Here is a 24752-nt window from a genome sequence, read left to right as displayed (position 1 = left end):
ACCCGACAAACCCATGGGCTCAAGGAAAGTGCCTTCCTGGGGAGTCAGCAGATAAACTTAGCAGGTGTGACACTACAAAAACCTATACAGCACAAACTATATATAATATATATATATATATATAAATTAAATGCTGTAGCTTTATTAGGAAAGCAAACAAATGCACAACAGTCAGGACTTGCTGGATCAAACCTTCCCCTCAAAGGCCAAATCCCAGATGTGGAATAACTCATCAGCAAGAGTCTCCTCACCTATGAACTGCTGGTGGTGCTGGCTCTGAGCAGCCACTGACTGCTCAGGGGTGGTGTGGGGGTTGCTGTTGGATGCACTCTCTGCCATCCCATCCATCTTCTGGGCTGCTCTGTACCTAAATTCCAGCAGAATTAGGATGGGTTAGGGTCCACACAGACAGGAGAAAACACCTTACACAGACACATTTACATTTGCTTATTTACAGCACAGATCTGTGAGTTTGTGGGGTGTTTGGTACATGTTTGAGGCAAACGTGTTGAGGGCTGATCATTTATATTGTGGACTCAGATGGAGGGGAAATGAGAAGCTGCTTTTGAAAAGCTTCCCCAGGAATGAATTAAAGGGGCTAAGAAGTTTGGTGACGCCAAAAAATCAAAAAAGAGAGGCAGAGCTGCAGTGGGTTCTAGAGCAGACTCTGTCTCAAGCACTGATTTTTGCATTTACTTTCTGTTTGGGAGCTGAAGAAATAAATTCTGCTCCTTCTGCACTTCAGCAACAACCAGAAGTGTCCATGCTTGCAGGAGGCAATTCCAAATCCCTTTCCACACTGGGTTTTATCTGTAAAATTACTCAGCCACATTTAACACCATTTAACTTGCACTTTTGCACAGGAAAACATCCAAAACCCCCAAATCCACCCAAATCCAGCAAAAGCCTCCAGGTCCTTCACATTGATTTGGCACCAAAATCTCCATAGCTGAGATCCTAAACCATTTTGGCTACATGGAGGCTGTGAAAGGTGGCACACAGGGTGGGACACGGCACTGGAAAGGAGAATAGGCAGAAAAATCCCTTTCCATGGAATTCCAGGAGAGTTTGGGTAGGAAAAGTCTTTTAAAGGCCATTTGGTCCCTGCAGTGAGCAGGGAAATCTTCCACCAAAACAGCTCGCTCCAAATCTCGTCCAACTTGGCCGTGGGTATTTCCAGGGATGGGGCATTACCTGGGATAGCTTTTGGACCTTTCCACAGCTCTGGATTGAGCTTCCCATGCGGAGCCAAATCCCAGGGACCTGCTGAGGATTTTGGGAAGGGCCTGGGAGCACCTACCTCTGCTTCTGGTGGATGGGCTGCTGCCTCATGGCCATGTACTGGGTGTCCTCCTGCAGGCGGTTCAGCGGCGACTCCGGCTTCAGGCGGATCCCGTAGTAGTGATATTTGGAATTTCCCCTGGAAATACCAACTGAAGTGGGTGGAAGGGGCATTGTGGCCTTGGGTGCTTGGACAACCCACCCCAATTTGTGCAGCACACGGCTGCCAAGCGCTGTTGGAGTGGCTGAAGGGATGAACTAATGAATTGCCATCATCTCCTAGGAAATTTAAACCCACGTCTGGCCAAGTGCAGCGGAATCCACGCTTAAACCTGGCCAGGTTTGCTCCAAGCGGCCCGTGGTGACTGGGGAAGAGGGGAGGGAAATGCTACAATACAAAGTGTTAATCAACAGAGTGACTGAAAGAGCACAGGGCACACTTTGCTGTTTGATCAGGGTTTAGGGATTTGTTTTTTTCAATAAAAACGAGCCTCCATCTTTATCTAGACTTGGATAAAACGAGCCTGACTGAATGGCCCACTAGGAAAAGAAAAATGTCTTTTAGTTGCCAGCACTTCTGCAGCAGCAGCACCAGGTTTTGATGTGGTTTTGTCCTTGGAACTGCTGGTTTTTGCAGGTTTTGTAAAAACTGAAAGCGCTCTCCGAGCACAGGGGGCTGGAATCCTTTCTCCTTTGCTGCTGTGGTGCTCCTTGGGAGGATGTGATTCCACCACACTGGAGAGAGATGTGTCAGCTGGAGTTTTTCCACCAAACCGGAATTTTTTGGTCCCAGTGGGAGCGAGGGCAGTTCTGCAGCCATGGACACGTGGTGACAGTGTGTCCACCCTGGCTTTGGCCCATTTGTCACCATAAATGGGTGAATTGAGTCCTCAGAGGGAGAAGAGAGCAAGCCAGGGAAGCACCAACAGCACCTCCAGAGCACAGAGTAGGGAGGCTTTAATCTCCTTTTCTGTGTCATTAAAACTGGGACTGGAGGCACCTCAAATCCAAAGATGCTTCCCAATGGAAAATGAGGGAAATATAAGACAGGAGGATTTATCAAATTGGGTTCTTTCTTGGGGAGAAATTGCTCTTTTCAAGGGCCCAGTTGAATTTTTGTGTCTTTGTGACTGCACCAAAGGGTTTTTCACACACCCCATGTTCAGCCCTAAGTGATTTAAGTTTTTGCAAATTAAATAACAGCTGCCTTTATAACCTAAAATTAAAATGAGTAAGAAAATAATGGGGGTCAGCTCTTTTCATATCAATTGATCTTCACTGTCCCCTTCCCAGCCTGCACATTTCCAATTTTCAGTGCAGGTTTCTTTTTTGCTCGCTTGTTTATTCTTTAATCCTTGCTGGGATTAAAGAATTTCTCTCCTCCAAGGAAATTACTTCAGAGCTCCTGCATTTGACCCAATCTAGAGAAATCCAGTGCTCCCCTGCTCTTCCTACGACTGTTACCTTCACATTCCAGATGTGGAATGCCCTGGTCACATCTGGTTTTGTTCTCATTTAAAAGCCCAGATATTTAAGCTTGAATTTTATTATAAAATCACCAACAATCAGAGAAATTGATTATTATAATAATATATTAATATATTAATATATTATTAGTACTATTATTATTAAAATAATAATAATAATGAAGATGATGATGATGATGATAATAATAATAATAATAATAACAATAATAATAATAATAGTAATAATAATAATATATTGCCAGTTTTACAGGCAATATATTAGCCACTTTTTAAATATCATAGGCTGGGACAAAGTTCACACTCAGCTGTGAAGAAGCTTTGGATGCTCCCTTGAAGGACACAGCTGTAATTACAGGAGTTTATTTTTAAGTTACGCTTTTCTTGTAACATCTTACAGATTTTTGACAGATTAGAAGAAAAAAACCCTCTTGCAAGATTCAGCTTGATGCTTTGGGTATTTCAGAAATAAATAATTTATAACTTTACACCTTGTCTGCACCAAAGCTGTGGGCACAGGGTCTGTCATGGAGGGATCTTTACTGGGGCCAAAGGGAGAAACGGCTTCAGTGACCCACAATTTTGGGCTCTGCAGTGGAAACTGTGAGGATGAGTTACCTCATCTTTGTCAGGCAGTACAGAATCCCAGGATATCCTGAGCTGGATCCCCCAGGGATGATCAGTGCAGCCCCTGGCCCTGCCCAGACCCCCCAACAAGCCCACCCTGAGCATCCCTGAGAGCGCTGTCCAAACGCTCCTGGAGCTCTGGCAGCCTTGGGGCCGGGCCCATTCCCTGGGGAGCCTGGGCAGTGCCAGCAGCCTCGGGGGAAAGAACCTTGCCCTGAGATCCATCCCAAGGCCTGGCACAGCCCCAGCTGTTCCCTGGGCTAATGGCATGCTCATGGGATGAGATATGGGTTCACATAAAACACATTTTCCCAGCGCATCAGGGCCGGTCGTTCCCGCAGATCTCCAAAGAGAGACCTGAACCTTCTAAAGATGCTCAGGTGGTTCTGAGTGCAGCAGAGACCCTGCAGGAGGGTTGATTTTTTGTTTGTTTAACTGCAGATCCCCACCAACCTGGTGCCCAGGCGCCGAGTCCTCAGCCCCATGAAGACGGAGCGGATGAGCTTCCCGAAGGACGCGGCGTTGACGGGGTCCAGTTTGTGCTCCTGGCAGTGCCGCAGGTAATGGTTGTACAGGGAGCTCCTGGGCAGGCTCACACCTTCTGCTGTCTCGTAGTTATCCAGCAGCCACTGCAGCTTCAGGCAGGGAAAATAAAGAACATGCAAGTCTAAAGAGGGCTGGCATGTCAGGCGGGGTCGGCGCTTAAACATCCGGATGGAGAAGTTTGACAGAACTGAGTAATTAATTTATACGAGTTAATTCACGTTAATTTATAATTTGTATAACTTTATGTTAGTTTATAGGATGGCAAAAGCAACCCCAGCCCAAAGAAAACCTGTCAGGTTTTTCATTAAAAATTCTGCTGCCACCTCAGTGTCCACCTCGGGTTTGGATGAATTCCTGCAGAGCCAAAATAAAGCTGTAAAAACCTCACATTTTCCAAGGAAAAGAGATCTTGAGATATTGCCTAAGAGAAATAAATTTTAGGGGAAGCAAATTGATGCAAAGTCTTTATTAATTGGAAGATTGGCATGTCTGCAACAGCTCCCTTAACAATAAAATTAACGGTTGCCAAAGCAACCTTCAAATTCTGAGGGAATCCATCTACTTTGCAAAATTTACTGTCTGAACTTCTGACATGGCTGTTGATTAAAATTTGCAATTAATATAAATTATTTATACCGAGATAATCAGAAAGGGCAGGTCCAGCACACGGTGTCAGCACAGGAATTAAAATGCAAAGCCCCCAATCTCCTTTAATTGACTAAATGACTTCAGCATCAGTAAAACGAGTGTTGTAATAATTGAATTTTGGAAGGAACTGGATGTACACATGGACTAATATCAACAGGGTGGCTAAGAGCCCTTTCACTGTCATGAGGGATGTCTGGGATTAACATTTTCCAGGCTCCCCTCTCCCTCCACATCTCCATCCCTGCACCAGGACCAGCTGCATTCCCGGCAGATCAGGGCAAAACAGACTTGGGCTGCAGATGCCAAATATCAGCCACAGCATCTCCATAAATCAGAGTCCAAGCACATGTGGGAACTGAGCATGGATTCAGTCTGGAGGTCAGTGGGACTTGACAAAGGCCGTGGATCTGCACTCAGACCCTCTCCACTCCCACCCCAGTGTCCCTCTCTTTTCTCCCATTTTCTCTTGGTGACACTCCAAGGTCCCAATCCACCACAAGGCTGGAGTTTTACCTCAATAACTCTTTGAAAGACGACCTGAGCTGTGTGATGACATCTCTGGCAGCTCACTCCACTCAGCTCTTTTCAGTTTCTGTGTTTCATATCCCACTCTGCTCTCACACAGAGGCTTTGCAGCACCCTCAGTGTGTGTTCTGTGGGTCTCCTTCACACATCCAAATTTAAACTGCTGCTACACAAAGTCAGCTGCATCCAAAACCGTGCACTTTAAGCTCTACAGTTAAAACTATTCCATTCAGCCTGGAGAAGAGAAGGCTCCAGGGAGAGCTCAGAGCCCCTTGCAGGGCCTAAAGGGGCTCCAGGAGAGCTGGAGAGGGACTGGGGACAAGGCCTGCAGGGACAGGACACAGGGAATGGCTCCCAGTGCCAGAGGGCAGGGCTGGATGGGATATTGGGAAGGAATTGTTGGCTGGGAGGGTGGGCAGGCCCTGGCACAGGGTGCCCAGAGCAGCTGTGGCTGCCCCTGGATCCCTGGCAGTGCCCAAGGCCAGGCTGGACGGGGCTTGGAGCAGCCTGGGATGGTGGAAGGTGTCCCTGCCATGGCAGGGGTGGAACAGGATGAGCTTTAAGGTCCTTCCAACCCAAACCATTCCATGATTTGTTGGCTGGAGCTGATCCAAATCCAAGCACAAATTCCCATGACTGCACCCCTCAGCTCTGGTGGCCTTTGGAGCTGCCCAGGCGCTGCCACAGCTGGAAGAAAGAAAATCCTCCAGGCCACTTTTCCCTCTGTCCCGCTTTTCAGGAGCCTCCTCTCCTCCTCCCACCTTCCCCCAGTTCCACGACACCCAAGACACTCTTTGATCTCCCACAAAGATCATTCTCCAAACCCCAAGAGATGGTTTGTTAATGATCCATAACAATCCTTCCTGCTCCCATCTGCAGCACAGACACCCCTGGAAGCCACAAAAGGTTTTTTTTGTGGCCCTGAGCCTCCCTCAGCCATTCAGTTCCCTCTAACCCCAGTGGTTTTGCCATAAAACACCAGCAGGAATTCAGTTTTTAAGTTGTCCACATTTATGTTAATTTTGGCCCGTCCCCTATATTTAAAAGATTATTGCTTAAGATCCTTTCAAATTTTTAAACCAGGTATTTTATTTATCCTATGGAAGATACTGAATGTGCATCAGGTATTTATCTCCTAAATCTTAAGCCTTAAGCCTTAAAAAAAATATAAAAGTTTTGTATTACTATGGAAAATTCAGATACAGATAAACCCTCTCTCATTTAAATTTGATCCTGGGCATTTTTATTCTAATCCCTGATATTTCTAGAAGATTCCCTTCATCTCCCAGCTTCCTTTTCCTGCAAATGTCTTTTTATATTCCCTTAAACATTGCAGAGTTTCACAATATGAACTCCCACTATTGAATTAGAAATTTATTAAGAAGCACACAAAAGAGCATGAAACAGAGATCTGTCAGAATATAAATAATTCCAAACGTGATTTTTTGCTCTTCCTTCAGAACTAATAACACATTGGGCACTTAAAATGAGAAAATTAAAAGTTCTTTCCACTTGAATCTCTTACTCTGTTTGCTGTCTGAATTTTGTTCAGTTGTGACAGATATTCCCCAGTTTATTTCTGTTTATGCCACGATCAGGTTCCAATAAAATCACTCTACAGCCAGATGCTGCTGTGGTTGTTCTAGGCAATACAGGGGAACATTTAATTTTCATTTCTTCCTTAACTTTATTTCTATCTGACTGTTTGGTTTCCTTTGAAAAAAAACACTCTGGCAAAAACCTCATTCTGGTTCTATCCAAGGGTAGAAAAAGCCACTCTTGGGGCTGGCTGAGAAAATAAAAAAAAAATTATTTTTTTTTAAAGGTCCAAGTTTGGAGAAGTTTTCTTGTGGCCGCTTCTATGAAATATAAAATAGGGTTTTTTGACCCATTTTTGGGTTGTATTTAAGGTGTTTTTAGCTGGGACCATGAGCAGCAGGTTCCTACATTTCCACTCAGTCGAGCTCAGAGTCAGGACAGAGCCATTCGCTCACAGGAAAGAATTCCAGGGGGATTATTTTGTGTCTTTTGGTATTTCATTTTGCAGACAATGAGGAAAAATCACATTTTCTCCCTACTCCCACTTGTGCTGTTGATATCCCAGAGCCACAGGGCCTCAGGCATCCAACTCCTCCAACTTCAGGCTGTTGTGTACAAAAATCACAGTTAATTTTCTCTGAATTCTTTGCATCATCTGCAAACTCGCAACTGGCAAAGAAATAATCCCCTGCCCCAGGGTCTCTGCCACACATTGACTTTATCAGAGCCATCCCGAGTCACTGGGGCTCAGCAGGAGCTGCACCTGCCCCAGTGCTTATTTCAAGCACACTTAAATAACCTCACAGGGAGGTTTTGAAGCCAAATTCAGTCAGCAAGCTCCATTTCATATTGATTTTAGTTAAATTGTGTGAAAAATTTCCTCTGGACTGAGATACCTTTAATTGTCCTCCTATTTTTTTTTAAAAAAACCCCAAAGATTCCTGGCATGAACCATCTGCTGATGGTAACAAAATAAACCTCATTATCCAAAGAACATTTTCCAAAATGCCAAATTTTAAACAAGGCACAGAAAACAATGAAGAACTCTGCAACCTTAAGACTCAGAGCAATTAAATCCCAACTAAGTGCAATTAGCATCATCTCCCTGTTTCCTCTCGCTTTTTGCCAGGCTGGAATTCGCTTTGAGCCGTGACAAACTGCAGTCACCTGCTGCTGACACTGCTGTGTGCCAGCCATGGGGAATTTGGGATGGGTAATGCTCTCCCTGCCCTGGTGGTTTTGTTTTTGCCATGATGAAGAGGTGGGAACTGGAACATCCTGGAGAGCAGAAAGGTTTTGTAGCACGGCAGGAGCTGGGGAAGGTTCAGCGCTGGAGGTCACTGGGATGTCCCACACCTGCACTGGGAGCAGCTCTGGCCACTGCAGTCTCCAGGTGCTGGCTGCTCCATCCCTGGAGCATCCAAGGCTGGCTTGGACAGAGCTCTGAGCACCCTGCTCTGGTGGAAGATGTCTCTGCCCATGGCAGGAGGTTGGAATTAAATGAGCTTTGAGGTCCTTTCCAACCCAAACCGTCCTGGTCCAGTTTCCTGCTCCAGTCAGGGCTCACTGCCATGGGGATCAGGTCCCTCACTCCAGCCCAGTGCCTCACTCAGAGGAACCTAAAGGAACTGCAGAGCCTCCCTGGGCAATGGCACTGGAGCTCCTCCAGCTCTAGAACTGCCTGATCTGGTGCTGTGTCCCCTTCAGGCTCTGCTCATCCCTCTTTTTATTCCCACCTGTCCCCAGACACCTCCCTGTGCCCTGGGAGGGCTGAGCAGGGACACTGGGGACACCAAGGACCCTGTAGGGTTCCTCAGCTCAGGCTCTGCGCCCTGCTGGGGGAATGGACCCATTCTCCACCTTCAGAGGGACCAGCTGAGGGTGGGTGTGCTCAGGAAGGAGTTTGTTTATGCCCACACGTGCTCAGGAAGGAGTTTGTTCACTCCAGACTTTGTAAGAGCACTTAATCTTAGGCCAGACTATGAACCATGACCCAGAACCAGGGACATCAGGTTCTTCTCTTCACTTCTACCCTGCAAGACAAGGGTGGGGAAGGTCTGATCAGGGGCTGGATGACCCCCACTCCATCCTGCACAGCTTGTGGTCAGTAAAATCTCTTTTCTACCTTTTGCTTTCTTTCCTCTGCCCTTTTCCTGATTTTTTTTCCCAAACCTTGTCCTTGATGAACAAGAAAAGCCCCGCAGAGCAACACAATCCTTGTGCAGCGCTTCAGGAGGCACAGCCTGGGGTGGGAGGGATGCAGGGAGCTGCTCACAACAGGGACTGCCTGATCCTGCAGGTTTGTGTTTCCCCAACTACAACCAAACCTTCACCAAGCTGAAATAAGGATTGAGCTCCCCCAGGAGCCCTGGCCTGGAGTTTGAAATCAGCTGAAGAGAATCAGACTGGTCTAAAGCTCCTTTTGTTGTCTCAGGCTATTTATCCATGGTGAAGAAACCAAAGTTTTGGGTTTATTTTTTTTGCAGGCCCTAAGAATGACAACAAACCAGCCCCCAAACACAGAGGAAATCTGTTAGAAGAGAGAAGCAGCACATTTGCACTGGGATTTATGGATGCAGGACATGCTTGAGCTTAATCCAAACACAGGGAAAACAAAGCAAGTCCAGGGACTCCAACATGACCTGGATCAACCCAAATCTCCCCCAAGCACGTGCTCACCCCTCAGTGATGTAAAACCAAGATGTAAAAGCCCAGCAGAACAGTGGGAATATCACACAAAGCAGGGAAATCGTTGGCAGAGTGAGGAGAGAGGCCAGCACATGGATTTAGCACAGCATTGTGACAGGAATGGCCTTCCTGAGGCACAGAGAGAGGTAAAAAAGGCATTCACAGGCTTTTGGTGTGTGCTGGCTGAGGGGAATCTGTCACAATTCACATCGAGTCTGGCTGTGGGTTTACAAGTCATTTTCCAGCCGTTTTTCGGTTCCAGTGAAAGGAAAAGAACTTCCTCAAATGTGTTTATCTGATTGCCAGCAATTTCCATTGCAAGGCAGATGAAATAAATAAACACAGGGCAGAGGCAGTTAACAGACTCCAGAGCATCTCAGCAGCAAACATTTTCATGTGGCACTTTTTGCAGACTCTTTTTCCTTGGGAATGGGCTGTTTTGGGCAGCACAGCTCAATGACAGGCTGCTTTTGAGTGACTTTTGCTGTTGAATACGCCAAAGAAAGAATTCTCCTACCAAAGCAGGGGAAAAAGGTTGTAAATTCTGATTGTAACTTACATGGCTGTTGAGCAAACTGCTTTTGTGTGATGTAATCCCTTCATTTTTTTGTAGGTTTTCAATCGCCATTTCAAGCTAAAATCAAATGTGCGCAGGAGAGAGAAAAAAAAAAAAAAAGGAAAAAGAAAGGAAATCAGATAGTTAGCAACAGCCAGGATTATTGTTTCTTTATTAATATTTGAATGATTAATGCTTTATATCAACAAGCTTGTGAAAAAGAGACAAACAGATGAGCACAGTTGGTGTGGATGGAGCTGCAGAGGCGTTACTGGGACATGCAAATGGACACACAGCAGGAATCCCCACGAGGGTGACACAGCGAGGCCAGGGGGGGCTTCTCTTCTACTAAAAGTGCTGCCTATTTATAAAAAAAAAGCAATTTTCCTCCTCTTTTTCCTTTCCTGCTGAGAGCAAACCATTGGCAGACAGATCCAGTGCAGCGGGTCAGAGTAGCCAGGCCTTCCAAGGAGAGCTGGCAGTCATCACTTGGTTACTGTCACCTCTTCACATTTTGTCAAAAAAACCTAAAAAATTCAATAAAACTGGGCTGCAAGGAGAGTGCATGAACTGGGATGGATGAGGGCTCGCTGATGCTGAGGGCTGCAAAGGGAAGAGGGGAGGTGCCAGGTTTCAGCTGAGTTCTCCCCCAGAAGCCAGGATGGAACATTTGGTGCTACCTGAGCTCGTTTCTATTGATGTCAGAGGAGCCTTGGTGAGGCCTTCTGGCTTCTGAAGAGCTCCCTCACTCCCTGCCTGGCTCCTGCTCCACATCAGCCCAGCTGTGGCTGCTGCCTTGTGCCTCAGTCCTCTCCTGAGCCCTTCTTGTCTTTTCCATTCTGCTACTGAGGCAGAACCTGGGAATCTCCTTCAGCAGATGCCTGCTGCTCCCAAAGCTCCAGTGCTCCCTTACAAGCTTTTTGCAAGAAAAAAAAAATCCCCAAACCTCTCAAAGGCCCACATTAGAGCCTGGCAGGAGCAGAACCTGCTGTTTGTCTGCAGCAGATGTTGTCAAAGGCTGTATCTGTGCCCTGGCAGTGCACACAGAGCTCTGCTGCCTCTGTCCTCATTTAACACCTCTGTGGGCACAGCCACAAAGCATCTGCAGATGATCTGTCCATGGCCTGCTGCCCACACTCACAGCCTCACTGACTCACCCCACAGTGGAGATTAAGGCTGAGACCCAGCCAGCCCCTGAGAAAGCCAGGCTGTGTCCCAGGAGGGTGGCAGTGAACAGACCAGGCCTGGCTTCTGAAGGGACATCCAGCTGTGAAGGTGACACTCCAGCTCCAGCACACACCCCTTGCTTTCCACCCCAAAGTGGAGCCACTTCTCGAGGTGTTCTCACAGAATTGAATCTCAGGTTAATGGTGTTTCTGAGAACTGCCTCACGCCGTGATGGACCACGAGGAACCAAAGCCTGAGTGCTGACACAGCCTTCAGGAAATGAGTCAGACTTAGAGGGAGACCCAATTTCCTTCCTCTGCTCAGGGGCTCTTGGAGCAGCAGCTCTGAGGCAAGCACAGAAATGCTGCCTGGCCTTTTGCTTTGGCAGCTGTCCCATCCAAAAGGACACCCAGCATCTGCAATAAAAAATATTACGGGGGAAAGACTAAAAGCTCTCGAGCAGCCCTGCAGGAAGGTGAAGAGCTTTGAGGAGCCACTTATGGGAGGTCTCAAGGATTTCCTCTCTTGGTCCAGACTGATTTAGGTGCAGATTAATAGTGCTGTGTTGGCACAAATATTGAATAGAACTGTTCCCTGTGCTGTTTCAGCCCATCTGATGGAGCAGAACATTGGAATTCCAGCAGGTATGGGAGGTTTCTGGAGAGGTTTCCGAAGTATCTGAAGATTTTTCTTTGGTGCACACAGATTTTACCAAGCATCTCTCAACCTCCTGGGGCAGCTCTTGGAGCACTGCTAATCCTGAAATTCTCCCTTGTTTCCATCCTCCTCTGGGATGCCTTCCTTGGTCTTGGGGTCTCTTCCCCAAGCCCTCAACACCTCCAATCCCTCTCCTTCCCACTGCTGACCACTCTGATGTCCATCCCCAAAATGCAAACACGTTGGCTTCTCTGGCTCCACCTGCACGAGCTCTGCTTTCCTTTCCTCCCACAGAGCTCCCAGTCCTGCCCCACCACGTTTTGCCAGGACTACCAGAGCTCCTCTGGTCTCTTTAACACCAGCATTTCCCAGTCTCTGTTTAAGCTGGATATTAAAACAGAAAATAATGTTCCTGCCCATGGATTTGATTAAAATTGCTCTCCTTAAGCCGCCCATCCTTTCTTGTGGTGCCCAGAGCAGCTGTGGCTGCCCCTGGATCCCTGGCAGTGCCCAAGGCCAGACTGGATGGGGCTTGGATGGTGGAAGGTGTCCCTGCCATGGCAGGGGTGGATCTGGATGGGCTTTAAGGGCCCAAACCAAATGACTCCACGATAAAGTGAAATTCCAGGCCATCAAGGCTCTGCTCCATCCCCCTCAGACCCCGGTCTGTGCTGCAAGGACTGAAAGCCACACACAGACACACCCTTGGACTGCCTGCCAGGCTCTTTTCCACCTTTTCCAGCCCTTCCTCAGATATTTTGTGTTAAAATACCTTCAGAAAGCTCATTCCTACATGCAACAGAGTGGATTTATCTCAGATGTATTTCCATAAAGGTCGCTTTCTAAATTTGGTTTTTTTTTTCTGAACAGCCTTATCTCATGTAATAACCACCAACTAAATCCATTCATGGGATATTTCTACTGACATATTTTCCACTTGGGCTTTTATATTGTGCTCATCACTATGGAAATGACAAAAAACCCCAAACAACAGAAAAAAAAACCCCAAAATCCCCCAAAATCCAAGAGTAAAGTTGTGCAGTTTTGTAAGATGCAGTCCCACACAGGTGATGCTTCCAAATAATAACTTTGAGCAAAACCCAAATAATCCAGTGCTAACTTTTAACTGTGGATAGTTAAAACACACACACACACACACACACACACACACACACACACACACACACAATTGTCACCCAAGTAAAGAACCTCTGACATTTTCTGTTCCACTCAAACTAAGGAATTTTCCCCTGTGCCTACCCAAGGCAAAGCACATTTACTGCAGGATCAAAGCGACCTTTCAAGGCACAAAGATTCAAAAAAACACAAAGTCTATATCCTAAAACTCAGTGGGAAAAGAAAGTACAACATAACAGGCCAGATTTACAAGAATTCTCAGTAGCAACAGCTCCTGTTTTTTTCCCTAGTGATGCTGCTCACATTTTAAATTCTGGCTACATACCCTGAATTACACCTACATTAGTATTTATATTTATATATGAATGCATAAACACACAGAAGTCTGCAAAGGGAGGTGAGCAGTGTCCCATGAAATGAGCTCCAAGCACTCCTGGAAGCTGCTGAGGGCTGGGAGATTCCCAAATCAAAGCCCTGGTGCTTCTCCCTGCAAAAAGGCTGTTTTGGGTGAAGGGCTGTAAGCCCTCAGTCCCACAGCTTCCAGCACCAGCTGAGCTTCCAGCACCTTCCACCTCAGCTGGAGGGACGTGACTTAAAGAAATCAGAACTTTAAACCATTTCTGTTTGATCAGTATTACCCCTAAGAGACATTTTCTAAACATGTGGCAAGGACAGAATACACAATGGTGTAGGAGATATAAACACAAAGGCTTTTTGATCACTGTGCACTTGGCATGATCAGCTTGACACAACTTGTGTGCTAATTATCCACTGGGTAAAGGAAGGATTTCTCAGGTCTCTTCATAATTGAAGATATATTTCAATATTTTGGGTGAGAGGAATGATGGATTTGTCTTTACAAACAAGCTGTGGGTCTGCTGGTAAATAAAACTAGAGCTGAGAGATAAAAGAAACAATGGGAAGGATTCCACTGATTGATGAATGGAAAAAAAAAGTGGATTAATTTTCCTGACATGGCTAAGCATGCGTGAGATGTTTCACTTATTAGAAAACATAAATAGAGACAAATCTTTAAAAGCCAAAATAATTTTGCTTGAGGAGTAAAAAAAAAAAACCCAAACCAAATCGAATGCTTTATAAACATTTGAATGATTAATGCTTTCTCTTCTCTAATCTTTTCTAATGCTGCATAATTTCAGTGATCTGCTGAGCGAGAGTCCAACCCAAAAATAAGTGCAGTACACCAGTGTCTATTCTCTCCCTTGCACTCATGGCAGGTTACAGACATATACAGCGATAATGACAGGTCAGTTTTATTTTCTGAAGGCTTTTCAGTTCCCTTTGGAATCATTGCTGGCCCCCGAGCTGCGCTGCCTGCAGGGCTACATACCGTTGCTGGAGAGGAGCGTGAGGTGTGTGACAGAGAATGTCTAGAGTTCTCCAGCCCCCCATGAATGAGATAGGCTCCCGAGCCGGAGAGGATCTGACTTCCCCCAATGTCCATGGTGATGCCCACCATGTTGTGAGAGGGAATGGCTGTAGGAGAGGATGCCGCTGTAGTCACCTGAGCTCCACCTCCTCCCTGCGCTTCGAAATAGGGCGCGGCGCTGGCGGGAGCGTAAATCTGCGCCTCGCTGCTGTAGGAGTAGGCGGCTCGTCTGTGCAGGGGAAAAAAGGGGGACATGGAGAGGAGCTGGAAGAGGGAATCCCGCGTTTGACAGCTTCTGAAAGCTGGGGAAGTGTCAGAAAAACCCCTCAGGTGTTGGTGGGGTTTGTGCTGTTGGAATCTGTGCTGGGATCAATCGGCCCCGCAGCACGAGCTCACGGCGAGGGCAGAGCCTGGAGCTCTTGTAAAACTGGGGTGAGGAAGGCCAAGAAGAGGCACAAAATGGGGCACAGCAGACAGGAGGAAGAGGAAATTCTAGGGTGGAGATGCCCTGGCACAGCTGTGGCTGGAAGTGTCGGAGGCCAGGCTGGATGAAGCTTGGAGCAGCCTGGGATAGCAGAAGGTGTCAGAAGGAGATGGGCTTTAAGGTCTTTTCCAATCCAAGCCATGCTGGGATTCCTTGACTCTATAAAATCTTCCAGCACCTCCTTTTTCCTCTTAAAGTTCCACTCCTAAAGCTGCCCATGCCACCACACAAAGTGTCTGGCACAGGGGAACAGCAGCTCCTTTCCTGAGCAGGATTCCCTGGAGAAACAATCCCCCCATGAGGACAACACCCCCAGGGCTGGAGTCTGGCTGAAACCACCCTCACACCCAACACAACACCTGAAACAGCTCCTCCTCTTCCTCCTCCCACTGTGGGGCTGGGCTGGCAGGAGCCTGGGGCTGGGAAGGGCAGGGAGGTGGGAGGGGGACAGCTCAGAGAGGCTCTTACATGGTTCCATTGGTATAAACAGCTTCTCCTCCTTCCACATACTGCACCTGGGCTGGATAAACATGCTGCACGGTCTGCACCTGCAACAGGCACCAAAAAAGTCAGGGATTGCTCAGGAACCACTGGTTAAACTGCACAGCTCCAACCTTACCCTGACACTCAGGCTTTCTTCTTTAAAAAAAAAAGGAAAAAAAAACCCAAACCAAAACAAAACTCCTGCCCCTCCTCCCCTCCATGCTTAGGAATCCCAAAGGAGGTTTTTATTTCCAAAGGTCAAGTTAAAATAGATAAGTAAGTGGTTGCTCCATGAGCAGTGGAAACAATGGAGCTGGGTTTCCTCTGGACACGTGTCTTGGGGTGACTAATAGGGGTGAGCTCATTCTGCAGCCTTTCCTTCAGAGGGGAGCCTGACAGTGTCCAACTGCACCCCAGCCCCCTTTTATTCCTCTGGGAGGGATGGAGTTGCCCTCTGACAATTTTTTTCCCCCTGAAATGGAGCAACCAAATGAAAAATCACTAAAGGAAAAAAAATTAAGAAGGTCAGACTCGCTGTCCACATGGAGCAGCACCACATATCCCTGGTTTCTTGGGAAACAAGCCCTGGAAAAGGCAAAGTTCAAATAAATAAAAACACTTGCAAGGCTCTCTGGCACCAAACCTTTCTATGGAGCCACGTGCAGTCAGTAAATTTGTTTAATTAAAAAAACCCCAAACATTTAGCCTCTAAAGAAAGATCTTTACCAAAGGAGATTGCTTTTAATTTAACTTTGATTTAATAAATGCTTTTAAAATTGAAGTTGAAAGCATCCATCAAATCTTCAAACACATGAAAGACAACTGCTACAGCAAAGGTTCTTCCTAAACTTCAAATATCTTGAGAGTTTCTTTTGTCATGATTCTAAGAAAGGAGGAGAGAGCTGGAGAAAGTGATCCCAGCTCTCTGACTGCCCACAACTCTTTAATTAAGATTTTTCTAGATCTGGCACAGTTCCAAAGTCCCCAGAGTGTTCATTACCTGTTGTGGAACCTGCTGGACTCTGGGAACAGAGATTTGCTGCATCTGCGCCCCTTTGGGAGCGGAGCCTGTGGCTTGGACCAAAACCCTCTGCAAGGAGAAGACACAGGAAGAGACAATTTCAGAACATATCACAGGTGAGCCAGGTGTTCTTTTCCAAAACTTCATGGCCTCTGACACCAGCAGCAGCAGTGGCATCCTGTAATTAATGTCACCCTCCGTGGGCTGCACCAGCCTGAACTCAGCCCCCTGAATTTGGGCAAAGCTGCCTCCACGCTTTCTGACAGGATTCATCTTTAAACCTCCACAAAAGGAAATAACAGTTCATTGATAAGTTCAGCTAGATAAGAATCACTGCTCACACATCCACATTTGGCTGCAAGGTTCCTTCTCTTAGAGCTGCTAAACCCAACCACACTCTGCTTTCTGCAACAAGAAATCCCACCAAGCTTCTGCCAGCAGCGAAGCTCAGGTGGTTCTGCTTCTCCCTGCAGTGCCACCAAGGGCACAGGGATGTTTTGTGGTGTTTTTGATGTTTGGTGGTGGTGGTGGCTCTGTCACTTCCATCATCCCTGTCCTTCACTCCACTTTTGGTCTGAGGTTGTCAACACATCTCAGTGTGCTCAGCACCTTCAGACCCAGCAAAACAAATGTGAGCATGTGGTGGATGGAAAGAAAGGATTCACTGGGAACACAGCCAAGCATCTCCATGGCCTTTTGAACCTTCTCCAAGCAGACACATCCTCTGTGCAGGGAGGCTTTAAAAACCCCCAGGAGTTTTGGGACAGAACAAAGAGCCAGAAAACAATCCCAGAAGCAATCCTGATAATTACTGACTACCTTATCCATGGGTATTTATGATTTTTAGCCCTCCCAACATATCCATGTAACAACCAGAAACCCAGTTCGAGCAGAATTACAGGTTTGTGACAATTGCCCGCACCTGCAGGCAGCTGCTCCATCCACAGTCCCCAGGCTGCATTCCCTGCAGATACCACACTCATATCAGCCATCACCTGGCCCATTTTCCCTCCACGAGGGGCTGTCACCAGTGCAGGGTGGGGACACCACGAGCCCTTTTTGAATTCAGGCCTTGGCAGTGCCACCAACATCAAAGACTCTTTCCTTTCTCCTACTTTTTTCCCCATTTTCTGGCATTGTTTTTGCCAAATGCCACATCCCTGGCCAGGCTGCCCAGCTCAGCTCCTCGCTGCCTGTCCAGGTGCTCTGCTAACACCTTCCAGCCAAAATAAGGATGATTCCCATTTCCAACCTGGGAGGTGAGGCCATCCTGCTCAAACAGCCTCTGCTCACACAGAAAGGGGCAGCGGTGCTCAACAACCCCGAGGGCTCCAGCCTCCCACCATTCCTGCTGCCAGCAGTTCATTCCCAGTGTTTTCTTTGTCCTGCTGGTGAGAAGGGATGGCTCTGGATGCTCCTCCTCTTTCTTCAGCACTCTTCCACCATCCCCCAGATTTTCCTCAATCCACGGCGTTCCCCTCGGTGCTCCGTGTCCCAACGACAGCACAGGCAAAGGCTGGATGGGTGATTTCATAACCCAGAGGATTTCCAGCCTTTGTTCACAGCCAAATCCACATCACTGATCCCAGGGACACGTGGCACTGCTGGTCACTGCTGTCCCCATCCCTGCCACACCAGCAGGGAATGCTCCCAGTGGGTGGGAAGGCTGGGAGGTGACAGCAGCGCTCTGGATCACCCGATGGGAATGTCCATGGCTCCTGGAGAGCTGAATATTCCTTCTGATTCCTGATCTTTAATCGTTCCTTTTCATCAGCATCCAATGGCAGCTGCTGCTGCTCACTTGGGAGTTGGAGAAGGATGAAGCTGAGTTACACCCACCCATCCCCTTATCCCTCCAGCTTCCTGTGACAGAAATTTCTTTTTAAAGTTCCCCAAAAGGCATAAAAAGGAACAAAAAGGAACCAGTTTCACTTAACCCTTCCTGTTTTGCACTGGGTGGTTCCTGTTCATCACTTGAAGCCATCATTTGTCTCCTGTTGGGCCTCCCAAATGCAGCATATTCATGGACATTAATCAGAAATCCCTCCTTTGCAAATTAAAACGTTGGGATCTGCCTACCCAAGGAAGAGACCATGGAATCATGGAATGGTTTGGGTGGGGAGGGACCTTACAGGTCACCCAGTGCCACACCTGGACACCTCCCACCGTCCCAGGCTGCTCCAAGCCCCGTCCAGCCTGGCCTTGGGCACTGCCAGGGATCCAGGGGCAGCCCCAGCTGCTCTGGGCACCCTGTGCCAGGGCCTGCCCACCCTCCCAGCCAACAATTCCTTCCCAATATCCCATCCAGCCCTGCCCTCTGGCACTGGGAGCCATTCCCTGTGTCCTGTCCCTGCAGGCCTTGTCCCCAGTCCCTCTCCAGCTCTCCTGGAGCCCCTTTAGGCCCTGCAAGGGGCTCTGAGCTCTCCCTGGAGCCTTCTCTTCTCCAGGTGAGCACCCCCAGCTCTCCCAGCCTGGCTCCAGACCAAAGGGGCTTCAGCCCTTGGAGCAGCTCCGTGGCCTCCTCTGCACCAGCTCAGCCCTGTCCATGCCCTGCTGGTGCTGAGGACCCGACCCTGGCCCCAGCAGGGCAGGGGGAGGCCAGGAGGGCAGAGCAGAGGGGGGAATCCCTTCCCTGACCTGCAGCTCCTCAGAGGATGCAGCTCTGGCTCCTGCACCCTCCCCAGCACCAGCTCTGCCCTCAGCTCTCCCCATCCCTGGAGCCTTTCAGGACTGCTCCATCTTCCCCTGCTTTTACTGACAACGACAACAGGAAATTCATCCAAAGCAAACACCCAGCTGGCACAAAGTGACTCCCTTGGGGACCTGAATTAAACCCCAAACCCCAAATCCCCCCAGGGGGATCGCGAGGGCCGAAACCCACAGGGCCTGAACACCCAGCCCAACAACAGGTTGTCCCCGCTACCTCAACGAGCTAAAAACCCTCTCCCAGCTATCCAAACCCGGGATTAAAATCCATCTGGCAGGGAAAGCAGGGCTGTTCTCCATGGAAACAGCATCCCCAGCTGTGCATGCGTTACCTGCTGCGAGGCTGGCACCGGCTGCACCACCGGGGCCTGGGCTGCGGCCGACGTGTGAAGCGCCACGGAAGCTGCTGAGTCTGATCCACCCTCGGGACTCTGCATGCTCACTGCTGGGGACAGCACAGGGACATCAGTGGGGACAGCACAGCACAGCCACACACCCCCCCAAAAAAACCCCTTTAAACCAGGGGTAAAATCCCAGTGGAAAATCCGGAGGGAAGAGCTGGGTTGGGAGGCAGCTCCCGTCCTACACGCGGGACTCTTTTTAGTCCTGGAGCTAATTTTAATGCAGAATTCTATTAAGGAAAAAGAAAGTTGCACAATTGTTTCACTGAGAGGAGAGGGAAGGAACAGAAAATGCACTTCTATATTTAACCGAAAAGTGGCGTTGGAAAATTATTGTGTCACAGTGAGCATCACACATGATCGGGAAGAGTAGGGGCAGATTTTTAAAATAAAATTTCTCCCTCTCTGCCTCATCACTTTTAACTACTGCAAAAAAGCTTTCCATCAAACCTAAGCCCATGCCTGGAATTTAGAGCTAAGATTTCAAAGTGGGGTGGTCAGCTTGGGTTTATAACCAGAAATAATCAAGGATGAAGAGCGCATGAACAATAATTCATCATTTTAGAACCTCCAAAACAGCATCTCCACCCTCCCATCCCTGCCCTTGCCCCAAAATCCCACTGAGGTCCCCAGCATCGCCCTCCACTGCCACAGAACCCTGCAGAGCTGAGCCATCCTCAAATCCCTGAGTCCCAGCTCTCCCTCCTGGCACTGTCCCACCCCTGGGGACACCGAGGGATGCTGAGATGCACACAGTGGCATTTGGAGAGCTTTTTTGGGGTGGGGGAGCCTTTTTTCCCCCTCCATTTCTTGTTGGTTTCTTGTGAAACTTCCTGCTTAATGAACTATTTTAGGAGGGTTTCTGTTGTAACTTTAAAAAGTTAAAAACATCCAGATTTTGGGCAGTGTCATTTCTGCTTTCTCGGCCTTGCTGCTGAGCCTCCAAACACATTATGATGGCTTTTGTTTTATTTCCCTTCTGCCATCAGTATTTAAACTTCTCCCTCAACTTTGGGCAAGTTAAGAGGAAAAAGGAAAACTGAGAAACTGAAGGACACTGGACCTGCTCATTTGTGTTCAAAAGAAACGCAAGGGGGATGTGAAGTTACAGAATTTACCTGTTTATTCCTTCAGCCCTGACAAAACCCCTCAAATAATAAAATTCTCCAAAAATCAGGTTTTAAAGCTTTTTTTTTTTTCCTCAATACTCCATACTCCCATTAACAAATTACAATTACTCTCCCAACCTTCCCAAAACCCCAGAGCTTGCAAACAATTTTTCTCATTAAAAAAGTAGATATAAATATTCTTTTATATAAATATAAAAAAAGCCACAGAGTCACAGCTACCAGATTAATCCAACAAGCCAGAAACAAGGGAAATTAAATCAATATTTATTCCTGTGTCCTCCCCAGGCCCCTCAAGCTGCCCTCAGCACCCCCATCCCTGCAGCTCTGCTATATAAAGGCAGCACCTGCCTCTCCCCATCACTGCCCCTGGGTTTTAGCCAAAACCTCTCTGTGAGAAGATTCCAGTTGCAACAGCACCATGGGATCAGGAAAATAATAATTCTCCCATTAAATGAAGGGAAACAGCTCCTTGCCTGCTCCAGCCCCAAATTATTTGCAATTAATAATTTGCAAATTAAACACTCAGCCAGCACTGCTGGGTTTGGAATGTTCAGGTGGAGATGCTCAGGCAGGAGAGGGGAGAAATTTTACCACATCTACTCCCCCAACTTTTCCAGAAGTGTTCATTGTCTGTCCCTTGTGCCCAGGGCTATGGTTTGCAGCTTTCCAGGGTTCTGTGATTATGCATGGTGAGGTTATAGAAGAGAGGTGGGTGAGTTGACAAAGATATTTTAATTATTGATTAATGGCTCTGGCAGGGTCAGCTCTTGGCATTTTAGGTCTACAAAAGGTCTCCTTTAAAGTGTAGCTCCCATCAGAAAACACTTGGAAAAGATGGAGTTGGACTTTGATGATCCTTGGAGGTCTCTGCCAACCCAGAATATTCCACAATTCTGTGATTCAAATCACCAACGACTCATCTTTGCTGATACATTTTGTCTTCTGCTTTCCCTCAGTGACCAGAAGACAGCAGAGATGTGGGCAGGGTAGAAGGTGAATTGTCTGCTGCCAAAATAAATCCCCAGAGTGATTTTGAGGTTTGCTCTGGCAGTGATGACAGCCACGCCAGACACAAAGGCTCCGAGGAAATCTGCAGATGGCACTTCCAGACAAGGTAGACAGAGAAGTCCTGGACTGCCAAGCCACACGTACAGGACTTGTTATTATTTTATCTATCAGTGCAACATCCTGGAGAAAGAATAATTCACTTCTCATTAAAGCCATCCTGCACTTCCTGAGAGCTGGATTCGGATCTGTGTGTGCCATCTGCTCTGGTTAATTTGTGCTGATGGAAAGCTGACAGCACACACAGAATTCCTGCGCTCCCAGAAAGCAGCACAAGGTGCTGCAGAGCTCTGCTGATGCCCTGGAAGCTCGGCTGGCACCTGAGCCAAGGCTCCAGAGGGTGGGGAAAGCCTTGGCTTCCAAGGATGAGAGGAAATGTGGCACCCAAAGTCTTGCTCTTTCCTCTTCACCTCATTTTTATTTTTTAAGAACAGGTCACATGAATCAGAGGTGGGACTGGCCTTGGTTTTCATGGGGTATTTAGGTCTTGTATTTCCATCATAGATTGGTTTGGGTTGGAAGGGACCTTAAAGCTCATCTGACTGCAGCCCTGCCACGGCAGGGACACCTCCCACTGTCCCAGGCTGCTCCAAGCCCCGTCCAGCCTGGCCCTGGACACTTCCAGGGATCCAGGGGCAGTTTCTGTCTCAATCTCCTCATTATTCCAGGCTCAGGAGCTGTCCTGGAGCTCCCTCAGCCTCGTGCAGCATCCTCTGCCACATCCCTGAAGCAAACACCCACGGAAGGACTCCCTGCTCTCCTCCCTGCCCACTTTTCATCTCTCACAGGGAAGTTTTACAGTGTTCTTGATCATCTTCTCAGCAGAAACTCTCTGGCTGTGGGCCTGTGCTTCCCTGCTTCCCACAGAGCTCAGGATTGCTTCTTCCTCTTAGATCTGGCTGAAGGCAGAGAGGTTTATCCCACCTGTAGCTCTCTCACAGAAGGGAATGACAGAAGCCATTAAAAGATGTCTCGTGGTCTCTGACAGCCTGGCAGTCCCTGGGACTGTGGAGTTTGCAAACTGAGAAGTTAATTAATAATCAACAAAGCTGCTGGTGGGTCACAGAGAGGATCAGCAGCAGCCACAGGTGATAGTCTCAGTTCCAGGGCTCCTTACTGGGTGAAGAAGAGCAAAAAAAAAAAACCCAGTTATTGTGGAGAAATGAGCAGATGGACCTGACCATGCCAAAGGAATAAAATCGTGGTGAGAATCCCAGAATGGTTTAGATATAATGGGACTTTAAAGCTCATCTTGTTCCAATCCCCTCCCATGGCAGGGACACCTTCCACCATCCCAGGCTGCTCCAAGCCCCGTCCAGCCTGGCCTTGGGCACTGCCAGGGATCCAGGGGCAGCCCCAGCTGCTCTGGGCACCCTGTGCCAGGGCCTCACTGCCCTCACAGCCAGGAATTCCTTTTTAATTTCTAATTTCTAATCTAAATCTACCCCCTTTCACCTTAAAGCCATTCCCCTTGTCCTATTACTGCATGACTTTATAAAAAGTCCCTCTCCAGCTCTTTCATAGGCACCTTTTGGACACTAAAAAGCTGCAACAAGTTCTCCTTCCAATGGATTTATTCAACACATTGACATTTCAGAGAGAGACAGGTTTAAAGTCCTGGTTGCTCAACGTGGTTGGTGATGTCACAGGCGCCACCAGGGCCCTGGAAGGCATCACAGACATCTGGATTCCAGGTTTCATCATCACTGAATGAATCAGGCAGATAACCAGGCTGCTGCCTCTGGAAACCTTCTGTTTACACACAGCTATCTGGGTATCCAAGCAAACAGCAGGGTCAGGAAAGGAAATTCAGGAGAAAAAAACAAAACAAAACACCAACCCTAATAACTCCTGGGTGCTATTTCTGGTCCTGCCACCAGCTCGCTCCGTGACCTTGAACAGGATGCTTCCCTTTCCCTGTGCTTCAATTCTCCCACTCCTAAAAAAGCCACAAATACTCCCCCAAGGCAAGGTGTTTTTTAAGCACTGGTCTCTGAGGGTTGTCAGAGCCTGAATGCCTTTCAGAAAGACAAGGAGTAACTGTACAAGCCTTGAGGGCTGATAAAAACTCGGGTTGTCACCATTTCATTCATAAGGCACCTTGGCTCCATGTAAATGGCCTTGCCTTTGTTAATCTCTCCTGCCTAAAGCAGCTCCAGAACGCTGGGAAAACAGAGATAAGAGGAGCATTTCAAAATATTTTCTATGTTCAGATTTGCAGGGGGAGTGGGGGGAAAGGAGGAGGCAGCAGGGGGAGATCATAGGGAGAATCCTTCAAGTGCTGAGGAGGGGATGGAGCAGCATCCCCTGCACCCCAAAAGAGTCTGGGGAGGGAGGGGCTGATGCCAGAGCTGCTCTGGGCTCAGGGAAATGTTTGGTTTTCCAGTGAAATGTTTGGTTTTCCAGGGAAATGTTTGGTTTTTGTGTCTTTGGTGATCTGGTCCTCGCTCTGCAGCACACCTGGCAGCAGCAGCCATCCATCCCAGGCAGCTCCAAACTCCAAATTAAAGGGGATTTAAAACCTTCCTTAAACCCAGGGCTGCTCCTGATGTAATTCTGGCCCACCCTAGTTTTTGTTTTTAATCTACAGGACATGGATACAACTCCCTCTCCACCTTATTTTTTCAGAGCAGGTCACGTAAAGCAAAGGTGCCACTGGCCCAGCCTTGGTTCTCATGGGGTGTTTAGGTCTTGTATTTACATATCTTTATTTCTTTAAAGTGAAAATGTAAAACCTGTGAGCTACCCTGCAGCAGCAGCCAACTCAGAAAATCATGGATTATGGAATGGTTTGGGTGGGAAGGGACCTTAAAGCTCATCCCATCCCACCCCTGCCATGGCAGGGACACCTCCCACCATCCCAGGCTGCTCCAAGCCCCGTCCAACCTGGCCTTGGGCACTGCCAGGGATCCAGGGGCAGCCACAGCTGCTCTGGGAATTCTGTGCCAGGACCTCCCCACCCTCCCAGGCAGGAATTTCCTCTCTACAGAATCAAACATGTCTATTAGTGCTGCTTTCAAAACACTAAAATTGTTGCTGTTCCAGTGAATCACTCGCTCATTTAAAGAAAAAAACAGATCATGAACTATTTTATTTAATTTGCTTTTCAAAGCTTACTTGGTTGGTCATCCTTTGATCTTATTTAAACTTTTCAAATTCCATTATTACATCCTTCTATTTCTGGCAGGACTTTTGAAATATAATATAATACTGGGAT

The 24752-nt window shown here is 47.8% G+C and overlaps 1 protein-coding gene across 50 annotated transcripts in view; it reads right to left on the bottom strand.

Annotated features, from left to right (window-relative positions):
• LOC111940430 (DNA-binding protein RFX2) overlaps positions 1 to 24752 on the bottom strand; it is a 65815-nt gene that overhangs the window by 11038 nt on the left and 30025 nt on the right. For 6 of the 50 annotated variants that reach the window (XM_086862692.1, XM_086862693.1, XM_086862695.1 and 3 more), the window contains exons 2-9: positions 19272 to 19384; positions 16213 to 16302; positions 15198 to 15277; positions 14207 to 14474; positions 9898 to 9972; positions 3846 to 4027; positions 1301 to 1420; positions 252 to 367 (exon numbers count right to left, since the gene is read on the bottom strand). In XM_086862692.1, the coding sequence (XP_086718818.1) occupies positions 252 to 367; positions 1301 to 1420; positions 3846 to 4027; positions 9898 to 9972; positions 14207 to 14474; positions 15198 to 15277; positions 16213 to 16302; positions 19272 to 19376 (1036 nt within the window). In that variant the 5' untranslated portion in view covers positions 19377 to 19384. The remainder of the gene's footprint in view (positions 1 to 251; positions 368 to 1300; positions 1421 to 3845; positions 4028 to 9897; positions 9973 to 14206; positions 14475 to 15197; positions 15278 to 16212; positions 16303 to 19271; positions 19385 to 24752) is intronic. The other 44 variants (XM_086862732.1, XM_086862734.1, XM_086862736.1 and 41 more) reach the window with 12 other exon arrangements.

The sequence above is a fragment of the Cyanistes caeruleus genome, chromosome 25 (genome assembly GCF_971803275.1).
Source record: "Cyanistes caeruleus chromosome 25, bCyaCae1.hap1.1, whole genome shotgun sequence".
In the NCBI taxonomy this organism is placed as follows: domain Eukaryota; kingdom Metazoa; phylum Chordata; class Aves; order Passeriformes; family Paridae; genus Cyanistes; species Cyanistes caeruleus.
Note: the sequence above shows the minus strand (reverse complement) of the source record. Positions and strands in the feature narration are given on the sequence as shown.